General features: G+C 54.2%; 1 protein-coding gene across 3 annotated transcripts in view; it reads left to right on the top strand.

Moving 5' to 3' along the window:
* KIAA1755 (KIAA1755 ortholog) overlaps nt 1-22,431 on the top strand; it is a 41,173-nt gene that overhangs the window by 5,677 nt on the left and 13,065 nt on the right. For all 3 annotated transcript variants that reach the window (XM_046677919.1, XM_046677920.1, XM_046677921.1), the window contains exons 2-7: nt 4,784-4,981; nt 8,796-10,134; nt 10,621-10,818; nt 18,074-18,197; nt 20,688-20,781; nt 21,654-21,740. In XM_046677919.1, coding sequence (XP_046533875.1) covers nt 4,784-4,981; nt 8,796-10,134; nt 10,621-10,818; nt 18,074-18,197; nt 20,688-20,781; nt 21,654-21,740 — 2,040 coding nt within the window. The remainder of the gene's footprint in view (nt 1-4,783; nt 4,982-8,795; nt 10,135-10,620; nt 10,819-18,073; nt 18,198-20,687; nt 20,782-21,653; nt 21,741-22,431) is intronic.

Here is a 22,431-nt window from a genome sequence, read left to right as displayed (position 1 = left end):
CCGGGAACAGACACTTTTGTGCGTCCTTTGGCACCACACAAGGGGCCCCGTGTCGGTGCAGGAGGTCCGAGAGCATCGCATAGAGGCCAGCCCTGCGGGCCGGTTCTGCTGGGCCCCTTGGCGGCTCCTTCTCTGGCCTGCTTGCAGGGGAGGGGCTGGAGGGCTGCACAGCGCTCTGGCTGTCTCACCTTCTTCCTTTCCAGCTTCATGCTGTCTCCCCCGTCGGCTGCTGCCCAGGGGCAATTAAAGGCCCAGCCGCGCTGCACTCAGGGGGAAGGAATGGAAACACGTCGATTAAGTTTCACGGAAGTCCTTCTAAGGGGCCCACGTCTGGCCGGCGGTGTCTGGCTTCCTGTGGTCGCAGGCGGGGCTGCCCGGTGGATTTTGAGTGGGGAGTGGCCAGCCTTCCTCCTGCAGAGCCCAGGCCCTTCACCATGTGCGTCCCCCAATCCTTGGACAGCGTAGGAGCCCCTGGGGTCCAGGCCTGCCGCAGGTAACGCTCTGGCCAAGAGCTCGGAGTCCCGTTAACTTGGAACATTCTTCCTTTTGAGTGGCTGCTCCTTAAATGGTTACAGTCTGCGGCCCGCTGAGCCAATCTGTGAACGCCAGAGGCCTCCAGGCTGCGAGGCTGAGTCTGCAAAAGGCAAACAGCTTCTTTAGGCCCCATTTGAATTATCAGAGGCCCGGCAGCTGGGAAGGTCACCCCCAAGGCTGGTGGCTGCTGGTGGCCCCAAGGCAGACGAGGCACCAGGAGACAGGGGCAGAGAGCGGACTCAACCAGCCCAGAGCTGGGTTGGATCCTGGCTCTGTCTTTCTCCTTCTCTCTGTCAGCCTCAGTTTCTTTATCTAGAAAATGGGGTGTCCTACTGTGCCCCTAGGATCTTTCTGTGACTGAGAAGGAGGATGTGAGTAGAGGGCCTGGTGCAAAGCAGGTGCCTGGAAACCGTTGTTATTCTTGGGGTGAAGCTAGTGGATTCAGGAGGAGACCAGGACGGGGAAGATGTCTTCACACAGAGGCTGGGACCTGAGCCTTGTTGGACGCGATGAGTAAAAATAAAAAGCAGGGATGATAACAATAGCAGCAACACCTTGTACTTTTCCCGACACCCCTTACATCCATTATCTCCATGTGTCTCCAGAACAATCATCTGAGCGAGACAGGTTAGGAACGAGAATCCCCATTTACAGATGGGGAAACGGAGGCACGTCAAGGAAGAGACGGTTTAGCTCCTTGTTTCCCAGAGGTGGGGTTGCAGACTGCTGCTGCGACACAGGTTGTCACAGACTGGAACTAAGTAGTGTGGAATCGTGCCGAGAGAGGGTTGGGCCCTTTGGAATTCTCTGATCTGCTGAGGACCAGACAGAACGCCTCCCTCTGCTGGGAGGATGCCTGTAACATCTTTCTCATGCGTGGCGACCCTGCTTTGGAAAAAAGAGACAGAGAAGACCTCCTGGGCCTTCCGGAGGTGACCAGCTGCCCCTAGAAGGTCATGGCAGTATTTGTTCTCATTCTTTACTTTTTCACTAAAAAAATAGATTATTTTTATAGAAATAGAACAGCAAAATTAAAATATATTTTATATAATAAATCTATGTTTATTATATAGTTATCTATTATATTATTTAAATAAATATATATTATTTGAGATATATACTATAGCTATTCTAATAATACATATAAATATATTTATATAAGTAAAATAACATAAAAACCACCCAATCCATCATTGGTTTATTTTTGGAGTTACGTTCTGTTTATGCCAGTGGGTCCTGATTTTTCCATTTACGCTGGTGATACGATAATAACTAGAAGATGATCACCAAATTAGCAGTGTTGGCTGCTGTATATTTAGAGCACCTACCAAATCTGCGTGGATGACCTCGTTCACGCTCGCTCGCTCTTCAGGGCAGGTACGGTTGCCATCTTGTTTTACAGATCAGGAAACTGAGGCAGAGAGGGTTGGGTAACTTGCCAGGTCACATGACCATAAGTGGCAGAGGCAGAATTTGAACTCCAGAAGTCTGCTGCATTGTCATCACCAACATGGTGCCACAGAGTCTTCATTTAAAAGGCAATTATGTAAATTCTTAAAAAGTGAGTGGATTAAAGAAAAACAGTGAGAGCTAACAGTCCAAATGGCACTAGGATATGCTAAACTTCCTGAAGGGGACAGCGAATGACAAGGTTGAAGAGGTTACAAGGCCAGCTGAGCCTTTCCCTGTTCTGTCAAATTGAAGACCCACCCCACCCCCATGTGACAGTGCCCCTCCTGGGCAGGTGCACTTTCGACATCGAACATTGTCCCCTCTGAGCTCACAGCCATGACAGTGCCAGGACACTCTTTCCATCAGAATGGGGACTGTAGACATTCATTCTACAAATAGTGATGGCGGGCCTACCCTGTGCCCAGCACCGTGTGCGTGCTGGGGACACAGTGGTGACACTGACATTTCTCTGAATGCCCTGGGCTGGCATCCTCTGTTTTACAGCTTGCTAGCATTGGAATCTTGCTGGAATCGAGAAGTGCCATCTTCCTCCTCCTCGGAGTCTCTGTTTTATTTCCCTGTCTCCAGGGTCCTGTTTATAAGAATGATTCTTCTGTCCTAAATAAACTCCCTTTATGTTGGATTCTCATTCATTTTCATCTTCCTCTGCATCCCCCAGTGAGACAGGTGCACTCAGAGCTTGCGACGAGTCTGGGGCACCCAGCATGGCTTCCATGAGGCTTTCTAAGAGTTGAAAATCATAACCCGTGGATTCTATTACTCTACCTGGCTGGGAACCTCTGGCCTTGTCCAACTTTCCTGTTTTACAGAGGGGAAAATTGTGGCTCAGAGAAAGGCATTTTTATTTATCCTGCCACAATGTTTACTTACCTGTTTGGTGCCAGGTGCTGGAGGGATAGGAGCCAGTGCCTGCTCAGTTTGTTTCTATTGCTGCTGAAACAAATTTAGTCGTTTAAAGCAACATAAACTTATTATCTTGCAGTTCTGTAGATTCGAGATCAAGGGGGTCTCCCGGGGTGCGGGCACACTGGAGACCCACAGGAGAATCCGTCTGCTTGCCTTTTCCAGCTTCTAGGAGCCGCCCACATTCCTTGGCTCTTCCTCTACTTCCAAAGCCAGCAGCATCGCATCTCTCTGTCCTTCTTCTGTGGTCACATTGTTCTCTGGCTCTCAGCTCTTCTGTATCCTCTTCTGCTTTCGAGGACCCTTGTGACTGGATTGGGCCCAGCTGGATAATCCAGGATAATCTCCCTATTTTCAGGCCGGCCAATGAGCAACCTTCATTCCTCTTTGCCAAGTAAGGTAGCATATTCACAGGTTCCAGAGATGAGGACATGGGCATCGTTGGGGCCATTATTCTCCTTACACTCCTGTCCTCAGGGAGCCTGGAGTCCATGAGGGAGATGGCATTCAGTGTGTGAACCGCTATGATGGGGCACCAGAGAAGCCCAGAGAAGGGGGCACCTGACTCAGCTGGGGCGGGGGAAGACAGAGGAAACCTGGAAGAGATGAGGGCTGCCCTGGATCTTGAAGAACGAGACGGAGTCAGCCAGGTGGAGAGGGAGTGGAAGAGGAAGGAACTGCATGTGCAAAGGCCTAGGGGAGAGCGAGAGAAGGCATGTGTCATCGAGGCGGAAGCATGGAGGGGTGGTGAGGCTGGAGGCAAGGCTGGCGGGGCCATGGGGATCTGGCTGCCTGGAGGCCGGATGCTCAAAGGCAGTGGGGGGCCTTTGAGGACTCTGAGCAGGAGCCTGAGGGGGTCAGGTCAGCATCTGAGAAAGGCCGTCTGGGGTCCTGTGGAGAAGGGCTGGAGGTGAGGCAGACTAGAAGTGGGAACCCAGTGAGGAGGTGATTCGGTGGAAGAGGCGATGGAGGCCTGGATCTGGCGGGAGCGAGTGGTGGGCGAGCTGTTGGAGGTGAGGAGACAGTATAGGGCATGGCCGAGGGCTATGCGTGGGCGGGGGAGGCAGTAAGAGGGGCAGGATGATGGCAGATTTCTGACCAAGGAGTCTGACAGGCTAGTGGGGACTGAGCTGGGGACATGGGGGGACAGTTGGCTTCGGAAGGTGTTGAGTTGGGTTTGATGTGTTGATGGTCTTCGCCTGAGAGACGTCTACGGGAGGCATCCGAGAGGCAGCTGGATATATGAGTCTGGGGCTCATATGTCAATTAGGTGTCACGTAATTATATATCATATAAACATATATCAGTCAACTTGTATCAGTTAGCTATTGCTGTGTAATAAACCACCCCAAACCCAGTGGTGGAAAACAGTCATCCCTTACTGTCACTTGTGAACCTGCATGTTGACTGGGGCTTGTCTGATCTAGGCTGGGCTTCACTGATGGCTCAGCTTCAAACTGCAGGTCCGTGGGTCAGCCAAGGGGTGGGATTTGGGGAGGCTACCCTCTCCCTTCCCTCTAGCCCTGACCCGGATGACTTCCCCCATTTGTCTACTCCACCTTGGACCAGTGGATGACATTTGAGCCAAGATCTACAGGACGTGAAGGAATGAGGATGTCTTAAGGAGGAGTATTCTGGGCTGAGGGAACGGCCAGTGCAAAGGGCCTGAGGTGGGATTGTGGCCAGTGTGTCTGAAGAACAGGAAAGAAGGCCAATGTGGTTGAGGAGGGTATACAAGCGGGAGGGGATAGGAGAGGACGTCAGAGAGTTAGCAGGGGCCTTGGTCATACGGGGCCAGGAAGGTCATGGGAAGTGGCCACCCTTATTATTACTGCTTACTATCACTTTTCACCCTTTCCTCCTGTCCCCACAGGACCCCCCATCCCTGGACACAGCCATCCAGCACGCCCTGGCGGGCCTCTATCCCCCTTTTGAGGCCACGGCGCCCACCATCCTCGGTCAAGTGTTCCGTCTCCTGGATTCTGACTTCCGGGGAGATGGGCTGAGCTTCCTCCTGGACTTCCTGATCCCTGCCAAGCGCCTGTGTGAGCAAGTGCGCGAAGCAGCCTGTGTGAGTCGGGGGGATGCAGGGCCAGGGGGCGAGCTCTCCCAGAAGGCCATGGGGCTGGAGGTGAGCAGAGAAGGAAGCGGGCTGATGTGTGTCTCATCTCAGAGCAGGAGCTGAAGATGTGGGATGGTTTTCCAGGTATCATTGCTTCCTAAGGGGAGAGTTCAGCCCCCTAGTGGAGCGGGAAGCTCCTTCAGCCCTTTACCCTCTGACACGGAGTCGTCAATCGCGTTTGCGTTTCACTGGCGGGGAGGAAGCCCTGGATAAAAGCAAGTCTGCCCTGGGTCTGGCATTGTGGGCATTGCCAGGCTGCCTTGGCTGCGGTGGGGCAGCTTCAGTGGAAAGAGCAGAGAATGTTCCAGACCTTCTGGGGAGACCTTGAGGCCGCAGGACTCTCGCTTTCTTCCCAGGAGATCCCTTCAAACCAGATCTCAGGGAGGGCTCTCCTGAGGCAAAGGGGAAAGAAAAGCGTTTCAGGCAGGACTCACTGCCTGCAAATGACAGATCCTCACTCTGATGGGGACAGGGTGATCTGGCCTCGGGCCCGAGTGGACCCTCCCATCAAACCCCTTGAGGACTCTTTCTGTCTCTTGTCTCTGCTTCTTCTGCTTGCCAGCATCCTTCTTACAAGCTGGGTGTTCCCACAAGGCTGGAGCCCAGGGCAGCCCTGGGATCAAATCCTACCCTGGAGAGGAAACGGAACTCCTCCCCATCAGCTACAGATAGAAAAATCACAAGCAAGCATCCTGATTGGCCAGGCTTGGGTCCTGTGTCCATCCCTGGACCAATCACTGTGGCCAGAGGAGTGGGGTACCAGGATTGGCCAGGCTTGAGTCATATGACTACCTCTGTGGCCAGAGGATGGAGTCTGTTTTAAGTAATGACTGGAGAGAGGCATGAGGAGAGCAATCCTCAGATGCCCACTGCTGGAACTTGCCCACCCCCTTCACAGGGTTGCCAACTGTGCCCTGCTCTGCTTTAGTAATGCCCACCCCCTGCCCCCCCCAGCCTCAAGAATCACCAAGAGGGTCTTAGGCCCCACCAGCGTTTCCTGAGCTGCTCATGCCTGTCAGGGACATGGTACATCAGGAGCAAAAAGCAAGGGTGGGGACCATGTGCGTCGCTTCAGTGATAGACAGAAACTGAATGTGGGGCTGGCCCCGTGGCGTAGCGGTTAAGTTTGCACGTTCTACTTTGGCGGCCCCGGGGTTCACCAGTTCAGATCCCGGGTGCAGATATGGCACCGCTTGGCAAGCCATGCTGTGGCAGGCGTCCCACATATAAAGTGGAGGAAGATGGGCATGGATGTTACTCAGGGCCAGTCTTCCTCAGCAAAAAAATAAAAGAGGAGGATTGGCGGCAGATGTTGGCTCAGGGCTAATCTTCTTCAGGAAAAATAAAAATTCAGGCTTAGGAGCCAGAATCAGAGATGGTTGGAACTGGAAAAAAACAGATCATTCATTTAACATGCTTAACACTGCCCAGCGTGCAGAAATAGCTACATACACATTCATTGTTATTACAGGGGAAGGAAGAGTCTCATTGAAACACTTGTGGCCGACTTCCACACATCCACATTGACATTGTTTCATGCATATCCTTCCCCATCCATATTTCTTCTCCCTGGCAAGCTATCCAATTGCCCACTTCCTTTATTTGGCAATTAAAACTGCATTTGCACTGTCCTCTTCCCCATTTCTCCCAGGGACGAGGGTCACCTTTCTACTTCTTTATTTTTCATTATAGACAACTTTAATTTAATTGTACTTATAGATGAATTCATGTCACCTCAGAGCAGAGGGTAGTAGCCTGGGACTAACAGTATGGCTTCGGGGCCACATGAACCCCAGGTGCAAATCCAGGCTCCATCACTGTGATCTCGGGGGATCCATGTCACCTCTTGAGCTTCAGTTTCCTTGTGTGGAAAGTAGAAATGTTGATAACACAGCACCTACTTCGCTGAGATGATGCTCACAGCCTTGCGCAGAGCCTGGCAGGCAGGCAGTGCTCAGTAGCTGCTGGCTGTTACTATCCCACTTCTTCCTTTCTCCCTCTGAAATAAGACTGTGCCAGCCTCAGAGTCTGCCTTTGTAACCACAGGCACCCAGAGGCAGCCACCCTCAGATGAAGCCTAGTGGATATTAAGGACAGTCAGAGCCGATTCATAATATAGGGTCCAGACCCAAGTCCTGCTTTTTGCTGCTTATCAGCTGTGTGACTATAAGCCTGTTCTTTGACCTCTCTGAGCCTCAGTTTCCTCATCTGTAAAGAGAGAATAATAATGACTGAACTGCCTGCACCACTGAGTTACTGTGAGTGTCAGATAAGATAATCGTAACTGTCATCTCTGTGGCGCTTTGCTGTTTGCAAAATATCGCTGGGTTGTTCCGTCTCCTTCAATGAGAAGGTGAAGGAAAGCATGTCTTAAACAGCAGAGGGCTCGGTGAAAGGGGTGGAATAGCTCACAGACTCATGGGGTTTATGGATAGGAAGCTTCTCTGAGGCAGCCAGGTCTACGGCGTAAATGGGATGAACTAGTTTATCAGCTTGGGGCACAAGTATGGTCAGATCTCATTATTTCCCCAATTAGTAATTCCAGGAAACACCTGCTTAACTAACAGGAAGTTCAGTGTCTCCTGTCTACACGTCCAAATTATATAAGATCATCTGGGGCTTGCTCGGTCGACAGGATCAGACTCTTTTCCAAAAGCCAGGTAGAGAAAGACATGTCGTCAGCCCGGTGGAGCTGTTGTTTCCGTGGTTGCCACGTGGTGTCACAGTTGAACACCGGTCCCCACACAGCACAGTGGAGAGGCTCAGCCCAGACGGGTCACTGTGCTGGGGCCGACTCGGGATGACTTTCTGTGTCCACCTATACCGAGAATTGCTGGCACTTTCTGTTTAAAAAAAATTGTTTTTTTTAGGTTTTGCCTCATCTGCCATGTTATTACCACCAATGGGAAATTAATAAATTAATTAATTTCATAGTAAACAAACAAATAAATAATAAACGTTTAGGCCCGGAATAGTGGAATGACTTTTTCAAGGTCATCGAGCAAGGCAGGCAGGGTCAGATTTCCTGACTTCCCACGCAGTACTGTTTCTACTTCACGCCGTAATCTCTCTAGAGAATGGTATAAAGGCAGTAAATTACCTTTTTGTTTTTTAATTGAAAATCCCCACAATTTTTCAAAGAGTAAATGTTGTCGAAGGGAAAGGAAATTAATATTTATTTTACATCTACCTATTATACGCCAGGCATTGTGTTGGGGTTTTTTTGGTACATTTATATAATCTGGCTTAATCCTCATCCCAAACCACTAATACCAATATGTATCGTTATTCCTATTTGCAGGTAGGGAAACTGAGGCTCAAAGAAATTCAGTAATTTGCACATTAGCGATTCAGATCTTGGGGGCCCTGTCTCCCTGGCTGTAAAGCGGAGGACTCCGGCTTCAGCTGGGTGGAGAGGGGCTTTGGATGGACGGGGAGGAGAAGGGCGCAGGAGCCTCGTGGGCGGGGCACTTGCTAACTGGCGCCTGGCACTCGGAGCTCTCCTCCCCTGGGCCAGTGGGTTAGCAAGTATTTTCAAGGTTCCTGGTGGGACTGGGGTGACACAGAGGCGCTGAAGGGACAACATTTAAGGAGGCGTCACTCTCGGGCTGCGGGACTTGCAGGACCCCGTGAGCGAGGCCCCCTGAAGTGCTGTGTCCTCTCTCACCGCACCCCGGCCCCCGCCTGTTCCAGGTTCCATCTGGCAGAGGGATGGGGGCAGCTTCCAGGGCCAGACTCTGATGCCGGCCCCTTCTGTCCGCAGGCCCCCTACGCACACTGCCTCTTCCTGCACGAGGGCTGGCCGCTGTGCCTGCGGGGCGAGGTCGTGCTCCACCTGGCACCCCTCAGTCCCCTCTCATTGCGTGAGGGCGACTTCTACCTCCAGGTTGAGCCCCGGGAGGAGCAGGCCGTCTGCATCACGGTCAAGCACCTCTCCTTGGACCTCCGCACGGTGGACACGAAGCCTGTTCCCGTGTCATCCTACCCTCTCCTCTTCACCCCAGCGTGGCTGGAGGCCATCAACAGTGACTTTGAGGGAAGCCCCCTACGCAACTGCCTGGTAGCTTCAGAAGATGGGATTGCCCCTGTGCCCTGGACCAAGATAACCTGCCCAGAGTTTGTGGATGACAGACCCCAGGAAGTGGATGTCCTTCCCCCGGCCTGGGGGTCCCTTCAAATAGAGGCCCTCGATTTGAGCAGCCCTCGAGAGCTGCACCAGGCCACGTCTCCAGGCAGCCAGGTGCTGCTTGCCCGGAGCTCGGCCAAGGGTAGGGACAGGATGTATGGGAACAAGTACCCGGGGCTCATCAAGGTGGAACAAGCCGGGCCCGGGGAGGCGGCCTTCAGGGTGGATGATGTGGCCAGCCAGGACTTGGAGGGGGACTATGTGGCCCTCCTGGACTTTCCCCTGCAGAGCAGAGGAGGGTCTCCCAGTCGGGAGGTGGGGAAATGCCATGGGTGTCCCTTTGGGGCGCTGGAGGAGGCATCTGGAAGTAAGGGAACGCCCGTCTCTCAAAGAATGCTGCCTCTCTCAGGGGCCAGTGGGGGGCCTTCCTTGGAAAAATGGGCTTGTGCGGAGCTGTCAAGCTCAGAGCAGGAGCCCTGCATTTTGGACTCCAGGAAAAAGGTCAACCATCAAGCTACCACCACCAACTCAGCACGCCAGCCCCAAGAGCCCGACTGCAACGTTCTTGGGAACCCACTGCACTGTGCCTCTGGCCTCGAGGCAGGTGTCGCAGAAAAGCCAGCTGCCTCCAAGATGCAGGGACCTCTGGGAAACCTGGAGAATATGGTCCAGCTCAGGCCTGGACCAAAACAAGCATCTTCTCCTCGGCTCCGCCCAGCTGCTCCTGCTGCTCCAGCCCCTGAAACCAAGATGGGAGAGGGGGCCACACAGGTCAGTGGGAGGCTCCCCAAGGCCGTGACGGGCCCCAGTAGAAACACCTCCTCTTCCAGATCCCCCACTCCTGGGCTCAAATTCTCGTTCTTGAAGGGGCAGAGGCAAGCCCCGGAGAAAGCCTCGCTCCAGCACGACCGGCCTTGGAAAGTCTTGTGTTCGCTCCACTCGCCCACGCCCCCCCGAGCCGGGTGCTCGGGGAAAGGTAAGGTACCCCCTTGCTCGGCTGGACAGTGGAACTGTCCTCTGGATGTGGTCAGGTGACAAGGTGGCGCAGGTTGTCAGGGACAGAGACCCACCTGGGCTGGCTCAGTCTCAGGGCTTTAGTGCAGGGGTGGCATGTTGAGAGACTTCGTGTCACGGGTCTGGAACTGAGCAAGGCCCTGTGACTCTGTTGACAGACTGAGTCCACACCCCAGCTTTGCCATATGCTGGCCAGGTGACCTTGGTCAAGGACTTGACTTCTCTAAGTCCAGCCTCTCTCTGCACGGTGGGGATCTCACCTGCCTCACAGAGTTGTTTTGAGGTTCAAAGAGACACCAGAAGTGAGGAGCTTAGCACAATGCCCAGCACACTGTAGGAGATCAATGGTTGTAAGCTGTTATCATCAGTCAGAAGGCGAAAGAGAAAACGTTTCCCCTGGGAAAACCCATCTTTTGCTTAACACCCTTTTCTTGTTGCTTTTCCCCAGCTGGAACATCTCATACCAAAACATCTGGCCTGGCCACTGACTCAGGCCCGCTGACTGGGGAAAAAACTGGCTTCCCAGAAGCTTTGGCAGGCCCTCCAGAAAGAGGCCGCCCTCCGGACGCGGAGCCGCCAGGACCTGAACCAGGGATTGGGGCTCTGAGTGTGGAGGTCCTCCATTCCGGGATAGCATGCCTGCCAGGTCCTTGGGTTCAGGGGCTGGTGGAAGGGGCTGGGGGTGGGCGGTCCCTGAGCATCCTCATATGCTGGTGGGTGTGGGGGAGGCAGGGAAAGTCCTGGAGACCAAGCCTCCCTAGGACTCAGGTTCCTCATCTTTCCAATGAAGGAGCTGGAGTATATGAAAGTGATTTCTAGGTATCCATCCATCCATCCTTCCATCCGTCCGTACTACTTTTGGTGAGGCAGCCAAGGTGGCTGTCTGAGGCCGGGGTCCTAGAAGCAGAGCCAGAGCCGGGGGTCCTTGGGAAAGGGAGTTACGTTACTGAAGGATGCTCTCAGGAGAAGGGCAGTGAGGGGGGCAGGGCAGAGGAGGCAAGGATGTGGCCTGACCCCACAGGGGCCCTGGAGCATGCATTACACCACAGAGCTGGTTCTGTCTTAAGTGCAGGGGGCTGGCCGTTTGTACATCTGGGCCTGTCAGTCATCAACTGCAGGCTGGTTCTGGGGTGGGGGCACAGCTGGGCCCATGATCCAGTTCAGCCGAGGGCAATTCTTCAGAGAAGGAGGCGTCTGTGAGCCAATTCTAGCCAATATTACAGCCCATGGGGGATGGGTGCCCTGACCTGACGAGGGGGTCTGGGTGGGTGTTAACAGCACCCACTACTGAAGGCGTTATCCTGTTTAATATCTCTTCATCTTTGCAATGAGTATTTATTGAGCACCTGCTGTGTGCCAGGCTCCAGGCCCAGCACTGAGGGTTTAGGAGGGCACAAGTCTGATATGTGCTCTGCTCCCAGGAAGTCTGTGCTGGTGGTGAAGAAAATTCAACAGGTTATTACAACAGGTTATTACAATCCAGTGTAAAAAATGTGTGACCACAGGGCAGTACAGGTGGCTGTGGGAGGACAGCTGAGGCCCCTGGCCCAGGCTTGGGGTGGGGGAGAGGTGAGGGAAGACTTTCTGGAGGAAGTAACGTGAAGCTCAGTTCCATATGTGAGTAGGCATTGTCCATGTGAAGGGGTGGGAACAGCGTTCCAGACAGAGGGAACAGCATGTGTAAAGATCTGCGGGCAAGAGAGACCACTGTGCTTTCTGAGAACTGACTGTCCTGAAATTCTGTTTTCCTTCATGGACTTCTCCGTCTCTGGGGAACCAGGGCCACTGCTCTGTCCTTTTGAAACTCCTGGAGGCACTGTCTGTCGTCTTCCTGGTCATCTTTGTTGAAGCTCTTGCTATGTGTTCCCATTTTAATTGTACATGAAGGCTCTCACGATCCTTTTAGGGCTGTCGTGTTCCAAGAGCTCAGCTTTTATCCATCAAAGGGCCCTGTTCTGGGGGCAGGGGACCTTCATTCTAGTTTCCAGTTCCTCTCCCAGCTCCCTGGGTGACCTGGGAGGAGCCACTTGCCCTCTCTGGGCCTCAAGCTCCTCCTTGTGTAAGAGGAGAAAGAGAAGAAGCACACTGAACTTGGCTCACCATCACTCTTTACACAGTTACTCTCTTGTAATTTTTTGGGCTTGCAACATCCACTGACGAGTCCCAAGTGGCTGGAACAGCGCCTGGCACATGGTGGGTGCTCAGAAAGCGTTTGTCGCGTGAATGAACGTTCTCCACATGGATGCTCCTTCCTCCCTTCCTTGACCTCCTCTTCTTCAGTGATCTTGTCCTTGTTCCCCCCAGCTCCTCCTCCCATGGCCGTCCCCACACTGACGGCTCCTCCCTCCTTACACTGCCTCTCTTCCCAGCTCACCCGCCACCCCAATTTTAATAACCTTTTGGTCGCCCAGCACCCTCAACCTATTGATCCAACCACATTTCACTGTCCCTCCCCACACTCCATCGTGTCCCCACTTCCTCCTTCCCAGCTTAGATTCCATGGCTCATCGTAGTCACTTCCTTCCAAACACTCTCAGCTCCCTCGCCGTGCTCTCCCACCTCCACGCTCTCCTGGAGAAATCCCCACCTCAGGCCAGTCCAGTCCCCGCCCGCTCCCACTTGCACCCTCACAGCTGAGCAAACCCGGGAGGTCCAAGCAACCATGTTGGCTGGTCACACATTGGATTCCTGACACTGACCTCCAGGGGGTCCCAGTGGTGCCTGTGGATTCTGTGACTTCCAGAGCCCGGAATGGTTCCTCCACTGTCCCTCTGACCTTCGACACCGCCTCCCTCAGCCTTACTCTCAGTGGAGACCATCCTTCTTGTCTCACTGAGAAAGTAGAAGCTCAGAAGGAAAACTGCAAACTCCTGCCCGCACACTGAGCTCCCTGGGGCGTCTGTAGGGGCGCATACAGCTCTCTCCTGCAGACGCGCCCCCCTCCCAGAGGAACCGCTCTCCGCTGGTGCGCTGCTCCTCCTCGCTACTCAGAGACAGCCCTCTGGCAAGAGCCTCCTCTCTTCCCTACTGATCACCTTTCCTGCCCTCTGTGGAACCTCTACTGGCATAAGAACATGCTGCAGTACGCCCATCAGGGGCTCACACACTTTCATTCTTATCTTTCTTTTACATCAGGACCCCGCGTGGGAGTTGTCTGGGCTCCCATCTCAGCATCACCTCTCCTCTCCCTCGCTCTTCGACTCACTCTAATCAGAATTCCTTCCCCACCTTGACTCTGAGACAGGTCTTCTCAATGTCACCAATGACTTCCACGTTTCTCGACCCGGTGGTCCATTCTCCGTCCTCATTGTCCGTGCACCATCTGCAGCATTGACACGGACGACTGCTCCCTCCTCCCTGAAATGCCTTCTTTTCCCGCCCCTCAGTCCACACTCCCACTGGTTTGCCTCCTCCTCACCGGCCACCCCTTCTCTGCCTCTCCTCCTGCCTTCTCACCTCTCCGCCTGTAGACCTCGGAGGGGCCCCAAAGCTCAGCCCTCGGACCCTCTCTCCTCTCCATACACACTCCCTTCCTTAGCGATGTCATCAGTCTCCCCGTTGAATATTTGTTTTAAATGCTGTCTCTGCATTGACAACCCCCATACTTATTTCTCCAGCCTGGACCCCGCCTGTCAACTCTGCGATCCTTCTTCCAGCTGTCTATGTGATGTCTCCGCTTGTATGTCTAACTCAACATGTCCAAACAGGGCTCCTGACCTCACAGGCCCTCCACCTTCCTAGCCTTCCAGTCTATCTTCATCACAGCACAAGGTGGCAGCTCCATCCTTGATTGCGCTCTTTCCCTTACACCCACATCCAATTTGTTGGCAAATCCTGTCACTTCTTCCATCCAATTGTAAGCAGAATCTGATGACTTCACACCACCCAGGTCCAAACCAGCATAAGGAGCATCCACGCCTATTGCAGTCTCCTTGCTGGTCTCCCGGCCTCCATGGGAGTTCCCCTGTAGCCCAGACAGTCCCCAGAGACTGTTCCAAGATCAAGCTCTGCTCCAGGCCAGCCCTTGTGGAGCAGGGGTCCCAGTCCCCTTCCAGGATCTCTTCCTCACCCCCCTTCTTCTCCTCAGGTCTGAGCTCAAACTTTCCATAGAGATCTGTTCTCAGGAAAGAGACCGATCAATGCTAACGTGAACGACTGCTCCCATGCCGGGGGTCGGGGCTCCATTTTAGCCGGCACTGTATGAGTTTCCTGCAGTGCCCAGAGAAAATGGCCACAAACTCAGTGACTTAAAATGAGATAAACTTACTGTCATACAGTTCTGTAGGTTAGAAGTCTGACTCATTAAAATCGAGGTGTCAGCAGGCCTGCATTCGTTTCTGGACGCTCTGGGGAGAATCTGTACCTCGTCTTTTCCAGCTTCCAGAAGCTGCCTACATTCCTTGGCTTGTGGCCCCTTCCTCCATCTTCAAAGCCGGCAACATCACATCTCTGACACTTCACCTGTCTTGACGCCTTTCTCTGACTGAAGCTAGGAAAGGTTTCTGCTTTTGAGGAGCGTGTGGTTAGACGGGGCCCACTCAGATCGTCCAGGCTGCTCTCCCATCTCCGGGGCCTGCCTTAATCGCGTCCGTGAGGTCCCTGTGCCAGGTCAGCTGACATATCCACAGGCTCTGCGGATTAGGACGTGGACATCTTTGGAGCCATAACTCTGCCTCCCACAGGCACAAAGCCTGTGAGAGGGTTTCTCAGGCTTTTCACTGGAAAATGCACCCCGATGGAGAAGAGAGGACCCGGGTCCCGGGCCTGAGACCTCACCCTGAGCTCTCAGTTGCTCTGTACATCTCTTTGAAGTCTTTTTTGTTTTTAAAATTTCTATAGATTTTGTATTCTACTTAAGAATACATTCATGTTTGTTTCAATACGAAAAATGCTCTAAATTGCTTGCCAGTTAAGTTACTCACAATTTCCCTCCAAACTGGGAGTGAATGATGCCACAGGAGGTGCGACAGCTTTTCGGTGGCTGCAACAGTTTTTGTGCCCCACCCAGACCCTCCCAGCCTGCAGTCCCCACGCCCACCTGAGACTCGTAATCCAGTGTGAGCAGCACAGCTTCGAGTCAGGGCTCTGAGATGCTGGTGATGGTAATTCTGGCACCAGCTGTCAGGTGAGGGTGGCATCTGGGGTAAAGAGGCCTCCCAGCCGAAGGCAAATCAGAGGACAGCGACCCCTCGGTACAGTGGACTCAGCCGATGTCTGTGCTCAGCCAGCCCTGGCAGTGTGCAGAGCCCCATTCCAGGCACAGCTGGGTCCCCACCAGACACAGGAACTGATCACCGTGTCCTGGCTGGATGTCCAGAGCGGTTGACTCCTGTGCCACTCAGAGTGTGGTCTGGGGACCAACTACATGGGCATCACCATGGAGCTAGGGAGAGATGCAGAACCTCAGGCTGGCTGAAGCAGCATCTGCCTTCTGACAAGATCCCCAGGCACAGGGAAGTTTGTCCTCCGTTCATTGGCCAGTCGATCACTGGCCTCAATTATCTGCTGCAGGCCTGTGCTGAGTGTGGGGGCACAACGAGCCTGAGCCACTGAACACCCGTGAGGAGCCCTCCATCCTGCAGGACCCAGTAGAGGCCTTCGTCACTGCAGGAGCCTGGGGGGAGCAGGGCTTCTGTCCAGGGCGGAAGGATGGGTCACGTTCTGGCTGGGCCACAAGCGACGAGGGGAGACACAGTGCATGTTTGTCAGGGCCACCACAACAAAGTGCCACAGAGTGGGTGACTTCAACAATAGAAACTGATTTCTCACAGTTCTGGAGGCTGGAAGCCTGAATCAAGGTGCCAGCAGAGTTGGTTTTCCTGAGGCCTCTCTCCTGGGCCTGTCGATGGCCGTCTTCTCCTGTCTTCACATGGGCCTCCCTCTGTACTGTGTCCAAATGTCCCCTTCTTATAAGGACACCAGTCTTACAGGATTCAGACGCATCCTTCTGGCCTCATTTTACCTGAAGAGCCTCTTTAAAGACCCTATTTTCAAATACAGTTGCGTTCTGAGGCCCTGGGGGTTAGGACTTCAAACTACGAATTTTGGGGAGAGGGGAACCCCTTCAGTCCATGACACAGAGTGTGTAAAGGAGGCTGGAAGAGTGTCCACATCCGGGCAGACTTGAGTGCCGGGTCGAGGAGCTTGCACCTGGTCCTCGAGGCCATGAGGAGCCATGGCAGGTCTTAGAGCAGGGAGTGCACCCTGGAGCTGTCACTGAGCTCCAGCTGTCAGGTCCACAGCAGACAGAAGCTCCTCTCTGGGCTGAATCAGGCGCCATCCCCACCCTCGCTGGCGAGTTGGGGGCCCAGGTCTGTGGGAGACTGGGAACCTGCTGCCTCTCTCCAGGCCTCAGTGTCCTCATCAGTAAAATGGGCCCAAGGACACGCGGTAGCATTTCCTGACTGAGGGACTCATGGCCCCTGAGGGGCCTGGACAAACAGCTCCAACTTTGCCGGTTATCCAACTTTTTCATGGTTTAATCATTTCACTTCTTTTGGACTTTCTATTATGAACAATTTCAAATATACGGAAAAGTAGAGATTATAGTATAATGAACACCCTTATACCCATTACTCAGATTTGAATAAATCTTAACATTTTGGCATGTTTCATCTTTTTTTCCTGAAAATTTTTATCGTAAATTACAGATCTTCAACTTTTACCCCTAAATCCTCCTGCCTGCCTCTCTTCACTATCAGGACATTTTCCTTAATAATCACAATGCTATGAGCAAACCTAACAAAATTAAAAATAATTCCTAATGCTGTTCAATACACAGCTCACATTCAAATTTCCCATATTGCCCTCAACAAAATGTCTTTCCTTTTGGCATCTGTAAATGAATATTAGGAAAAGGCAAACCCACGCCATCGAGAGGGTATGAAGTTTATATACAAATACAAATATCAATGTTTGTTTATGTATAAAATATATATATGTAGATATTTTTAAATTTTTCAATTACATCAAATTCTCAAACCTGTGTGGCAGAAAGAACATTCCAGGTGGTTGCAGCCCTGTGCGAGGCAGCCCTTGGGGAGGTGGGTAAGGTTGTCGGAGCTGTGAAGGGCCTCACACACTTGCGCACGGTGGAGGGTTGTGCCACGCGGGTGGGTGGCGGTGGCTGCAGGGCAGGCCTCTGAGCCGGGTGCAGGACGGGCTGTCTCCAGAGGCCGGGCCTCCTTCCCCTGCTGCGCCTCCCCGCTCCCCCAGCGTAGACGGCTGCGCTGACTCCCTGGACCTCGGACTCGTGAGCCCTGTGGGGACGGCGGGGCGTACAGCCCTGGTTCCTGGAAGAGGAAATAGTCTGGAGAAGCCATGGCTGAAAATCTGCAGGAGCAGATAGGGAGCTGGAGGCCGCGGGCTGCATGGTCACCACAGGGGACTGGAGACAGAGGATGGTTAGGACAGCTGCTGCTCAGTAAGCCCTGCCGTGTGCTGAGCGCTTCTCAGAACTATTTCACTTACTCCTTCAAAGAACTTCGTAAGCTCAGTATTTTATTCTCCCCGTTTAACAGATGAGGAAACTGAGGCTCAGAGACACACTGACTTGCCCAAGGACACACAGCAAGTCAGTGCAGAGCTGGGACTTAAACCTCTGCCCGTGTGACCCAAAGCTCATTCCATGAGCTTTGCTTCCGGGAACCAGGACAGAGGGACCCCAGAGGAGGGTGAGGCTACCTCTGCCGGAGGAGGCTTCAGGGACAATTTTTCAGAGGCAGTGGCTTTGAACTGGGTCTTGAAGGATGAATAGGAGTTCAGAGTTCACAGGGGAGGCGAGAAAGGGCTTTCCCGGCAGAAGGACCAGTATAGGCAAAGGTCTGGAGGCCACAGAGCTGGCTCCCCCTGTCGAGGGGGCTCTACCTTCTCACTGCTCACATATGTCCTCTCTCCTCCAGGTGGTCGGGACAAGGCTGGGCGGCCCTTGCTTCTGATGTCGACCACCCAGGGGGCCTGGGAGGCGCCATGGTGCACAGCCTCAGAGGTCACCAAACTGCTCTCCTACTTGTGCACTGTCCCCAGGTAAGGGTGTGGGCCAGCTGGCCACTCCATCACCCTTGACCTGTCACCCAGAGCCCAGGACCCAATGGAGAGACACCATAGCCTTCCATCCAGTGTCTGTTCCCAGAGTCAGTCCCGAGCCCCCTGCTGGGCGGAGCAGGACAGACTTACTCCTCACCCTGGGGGTCCCTAGGCTGGTGGGGGAGGTGGAAGGCGTGCAAGAAACAAGCCGCGGACAAGCAACTCTCAGGGGTGTCCGTGTGGAGAAGAGAACAGAGGGATGCTGTAGATCGGCATGCGTCAGAATCACCTGGCAGGCATGAAAGCAGACCGCTGGGCCCCACCCTGATCGTCAGATTCAGGTCTGCGGTGCGGCCTGGGAATCTGCATTCCTAACAAGTTTCCTGCTGGTACTGATGCTGCTGGGTCGGAGACACATTGAGAACCACTGTTGTACTAAGAAGGGTCGGGGGACTAATTTCAATGGGGAAATCAGGGAAGGCTTCCCTGAGGAGGTGATAAGTGAGCTGGCTTCTGAATTATAAATATTTGTTGAACCAGTGAAGAAAAGGGCGAATGAGTGAATGAATGAGTGAGTGAGAGAGTGAAAACAAGAATGAGTGAGGGAGGGAGTGAAGGAAAGTGAGCCAGGCTGACTTCTAACATCCACCAGCCCCACCCCATTCAGACTTCACGTTGGACTGCTGGGGAAGAGGCGCCACCCTCTCTGAGCCCCAGCCCCCAGCCCCCAGCCAGGGCTGTCGCAGAGGTGGTTTGCTGGGACTGTGGCATAGATCTCAACCCAACCTAGAGGTTCTGCCCCGGGGGAGGAGGAAGGGATCCTTGGAAGCTTCTCCATTCACTCCACTCCACAGGAGCCATCACTGCCACCTGCTGGCCACTGGGATTTTTCTTCCTCTTGTCCAAGGGGGAGTGGCTTTTCTGGCCTGAGTGGGAGATGGAACCCCCTTTCGAGGCTGAGAAGTGGCCAGCGTGGTAGACAGAACCCTGGAATCCCACCAGCCTGCTGTGTGACCTTGGGGTGGTAACACCCCCTCTCTGAGGCTCACCTGATAAAAGGGGATGACCAGGTGGGCTCTGAGGACCCAGTGTGGTCACAAGAGGTGGGGGTGAGGTGCACTGTAAACTGTGGAGTGCCATGTCCATGGGGTCTTGTGTGCTGGGCTTGCTTTTCCACTCCTGCTGTGAACCAGCATTGCTGGGCACCTGCTCTGGGTCGGCTTTATGCTGGGCCATGCTAGCCACCCAGACGCTCCTCACCTTGGGCCCTGACCTCTAGGGGCCTCCAGGCTGGTGGCGGAGGCAGGTGTGGAGGAGACCTCTCTCCAAGCCTGGGCACAGCCCGAGGCAGGTGAGGAGCGGGACGTGAAGCCAGAGACCTGGCCTCGCCTCCAACAGCCTCCTCTCAGTTTGCCACGTCACCGCCCTGTGCCTCAGTTTCCCCTTCCAGGACTGTAATAATAGCAGACCTTCATATCCCTCTTACTCTGCGCAGCCACTGAGCGCTTTACAGTCGCGATTTCATCAGCCGTCACCCCACCCCCATTTACAGATGCGAAATTGACTCCGCCCAATGCGCGGGCCCAGGTGACAGACATGTGGCCATGCCCCAGCTCCACCCCCACGCCGACCCCCTGGTTTCGCCTGTGAACTGGTGGTTGTAGGGCCTGAATGCAGTTGGAGGTCATTGTACTAACCTGCCTGGTCATCAGCATGGCCGAGGGAACCTGGAACCACACCGGACACCCCGCCCTGCCCCGCCCCGCTGGCCAGATGTCTGGGGGATGCGGTGGGGGTGGGGTGCGGAATCGGTATTTTGACAAGTCCAGAGAAGCGGGCCAGTTTGGGAAATCCTAAGGTAATCCCTGAAAAGTGCATCATGAACCTGTGAGGATGAACCGATTCCAATTCAAAAAGTCTTACCTGATCAGGAAAACTATCCTTCTATGTCCCGGCCTTATATCTCTTTGTAAGAACTTTTTAAAGGTGAGAATGTCTTTCCCAGAAGTCCCCCAGCAAACTTCCCCTCACATCTCATTGGCCAGAAAAGTGTCACATGACCCATATCTAAACCAATCATTGGCCAGGGGATTTGGGTCACTGGTGCGTGAAGGATACACGTGGTTATATGGAGGGAGCTGGATTCTTAATAAAGTGAGGTTCTGCCCACACGAAAGGGGTGGGTGAGCCTTGGGGACTCACCCACTGCAACTGGGAGAGTGGCTTATAGTTTCTGATTATTGGGGTGTAAGAGAGAGCTATGTGAGGTACTGTGGGAGCACTGAAGAGGGAGCAGTGAGCTCTGCCTGGAGAAGAATCAGGGAGGGCTTCCTGAAAGCGGGGGGACTGGGACTTTGTCTTACAGGATGCAGAGTTCTCCAATAAATCAAGGCTTCTAGCAGCCAGTTCCCCTCACCTCCCACTAGGTCCTTCCCCCTCGAGAGTCCCGGTTCACCCAGCAAGACTGCCAACTCTGTCTACCACCCACAGGCCTGAAGAGAAAGCCAAGGGGCTGGCAGTTGTGATTGACGCCAGGAGCCAGCCCCCGCATCCCGGTCTGGTCAGTGCCCTGCAGGCCACCCAGGTGAGTGGGAGGTGGACAGCCTCAGCCTAGTGAGTCTTGGGAGCACCGGGGGCCTTGTGACATTCCTGCAGCTCAGAGCTGGGCCCAGGACCCCACGCAGGGACTCTCAGTGTTGATAACAGAAACCCCAGCCCAAACTGGCTTAGAGACAAAGGTCATTCATTGGTCCCTGCGACTCGACATTCCAGGAGTTAAATCCACCTTCAAGTGTGGCTTGATTCAGGGGCTCAGATGCCATCAGCAAGATCTGGCTCCTCTCTCCCCATCTCTGGCCCCTTCTCAGCCAGGCTCCCTCTCGGTGGCAGTCCGGCTCCCAGCAGCTCTGAATTCCGATGGTCTTTCATTTAAGTTGGGTAGGAAGAAACGAGAGATTCCTTTCCCAGAGGTCCCAGCCAAAGTTCCTTCGTGTCTCCTTAGCCCCGATTGGTGCCGGTGACCATCCGTCACGTAGTCTCTGTGGGCAGGGGAGTGGGACGCACCGACTGGCTCAGACTTGGCTCACAGGAGCCTCCTGGACGGAGAATGGGGGAGGGAGAGATTCCTATCGAGCCGGTTGGGCAGCAGAGTAAATGGAAGGCTGGCATCTGCTCACCTCGTGGTCTGACCTCCACCTCCCCTTCTCCCTCCTCCTCTCTCTATAGATGGGGAAACTGAGGCCCAGAGGGAGCGGGGTGTCTAGGAAGTTTGCAACACAGCTTGGACCTGCTGCTCTCTTGACTTCCAATGACTCGCCCTCCAAACATACCACATAAGGGTCCAGCCACAGGGACCCCCCCACACACCCCATGCCCGTGGCCCCTTTGCCTGCATCTTAGCCAGGAGGCTCAGTGAAGGCCTGGGCAGAGCGGCTCTGACGTGCTTGTCTCCGACAGGCTCTGCCCCCGGCCTCCATCCGGGCCCTGCTCTTCCTGGGGGAGAAGGAGGCCGCTCTCCAGCTGCGGGCGTTACCCGACATCCAGGTGAGGGGGACGCAGCGGCCGGGGGCCGAGGCATAGGGGACTTGCTGGGCTGGGGCTGAGCTGGAGTGAGGAATTGCAGAGTTCACGAGCTAGGAGAGGCCCTGAAACAATCTCGTGTCGGTCCATCCGTCCGAGGCCCGGATGCTGCAACCCTGTAGCCCTGCCCCCGGGGAGGACGTTGTCCGGTCAGCCACAGAACTATTTCTCTCTGGCAAGCCTATCAGCTCCTGGTGCCCGCCACCACGTGACTGAGCGCTGCGCCTGGCACAAAAGGCATGAAGCATGAAGCTTCATCTAGCCAGTTCCTCCCTCCTTTCTTTTCCAATGGGGAAACTGAGGCCCAAGGCCGCACTGCAAGCTAGGGACAGAGGTGCCTTTTCCGCCCTGATCTTCCTGTATTCTCTCCCTAGTTTGTCTCAGCATCTCCACCTCAGATGCTGAGTTGATTGGGGACTTTGCAGGAAGGACCCCCGTGGCCCCCTTTAATGAGAGCCACACACCTCAGTCCTGAGCGTGGCACCCCGCCCACTGGCCTGCTTCGGGAGATGACTTAAAAGCTCTCCTTCCTCCTGGTTAGTCAAGAGGCACGTCGTGAGCTACAGATGTGCTTTTCACCCTTTTATGAGCCTACGAATCTCCTGGGGATCTCGTCAGGGTGCAGGTTCTGATGGGGCCTGGGATCCTGCGCTCC

The sequence above is a fragment of the Equus quagga genome, chromosome 12, assembly GCF_021613505.1.
Source record: "Equus quagga isolate Etosha38 chromosome 12, UCLA_HA_Equagga_1.0, whole genome shotgun sequence".
Classification (NCBI taxonomy): Eukaryota; Metazoa; Chordata; class Mammalia; order Perissodactyla; family Equidae; genus Equus; species Equus quagga.
This window is presented reverse-complemented; position numbering and strand designations above follow the sequence as displayed.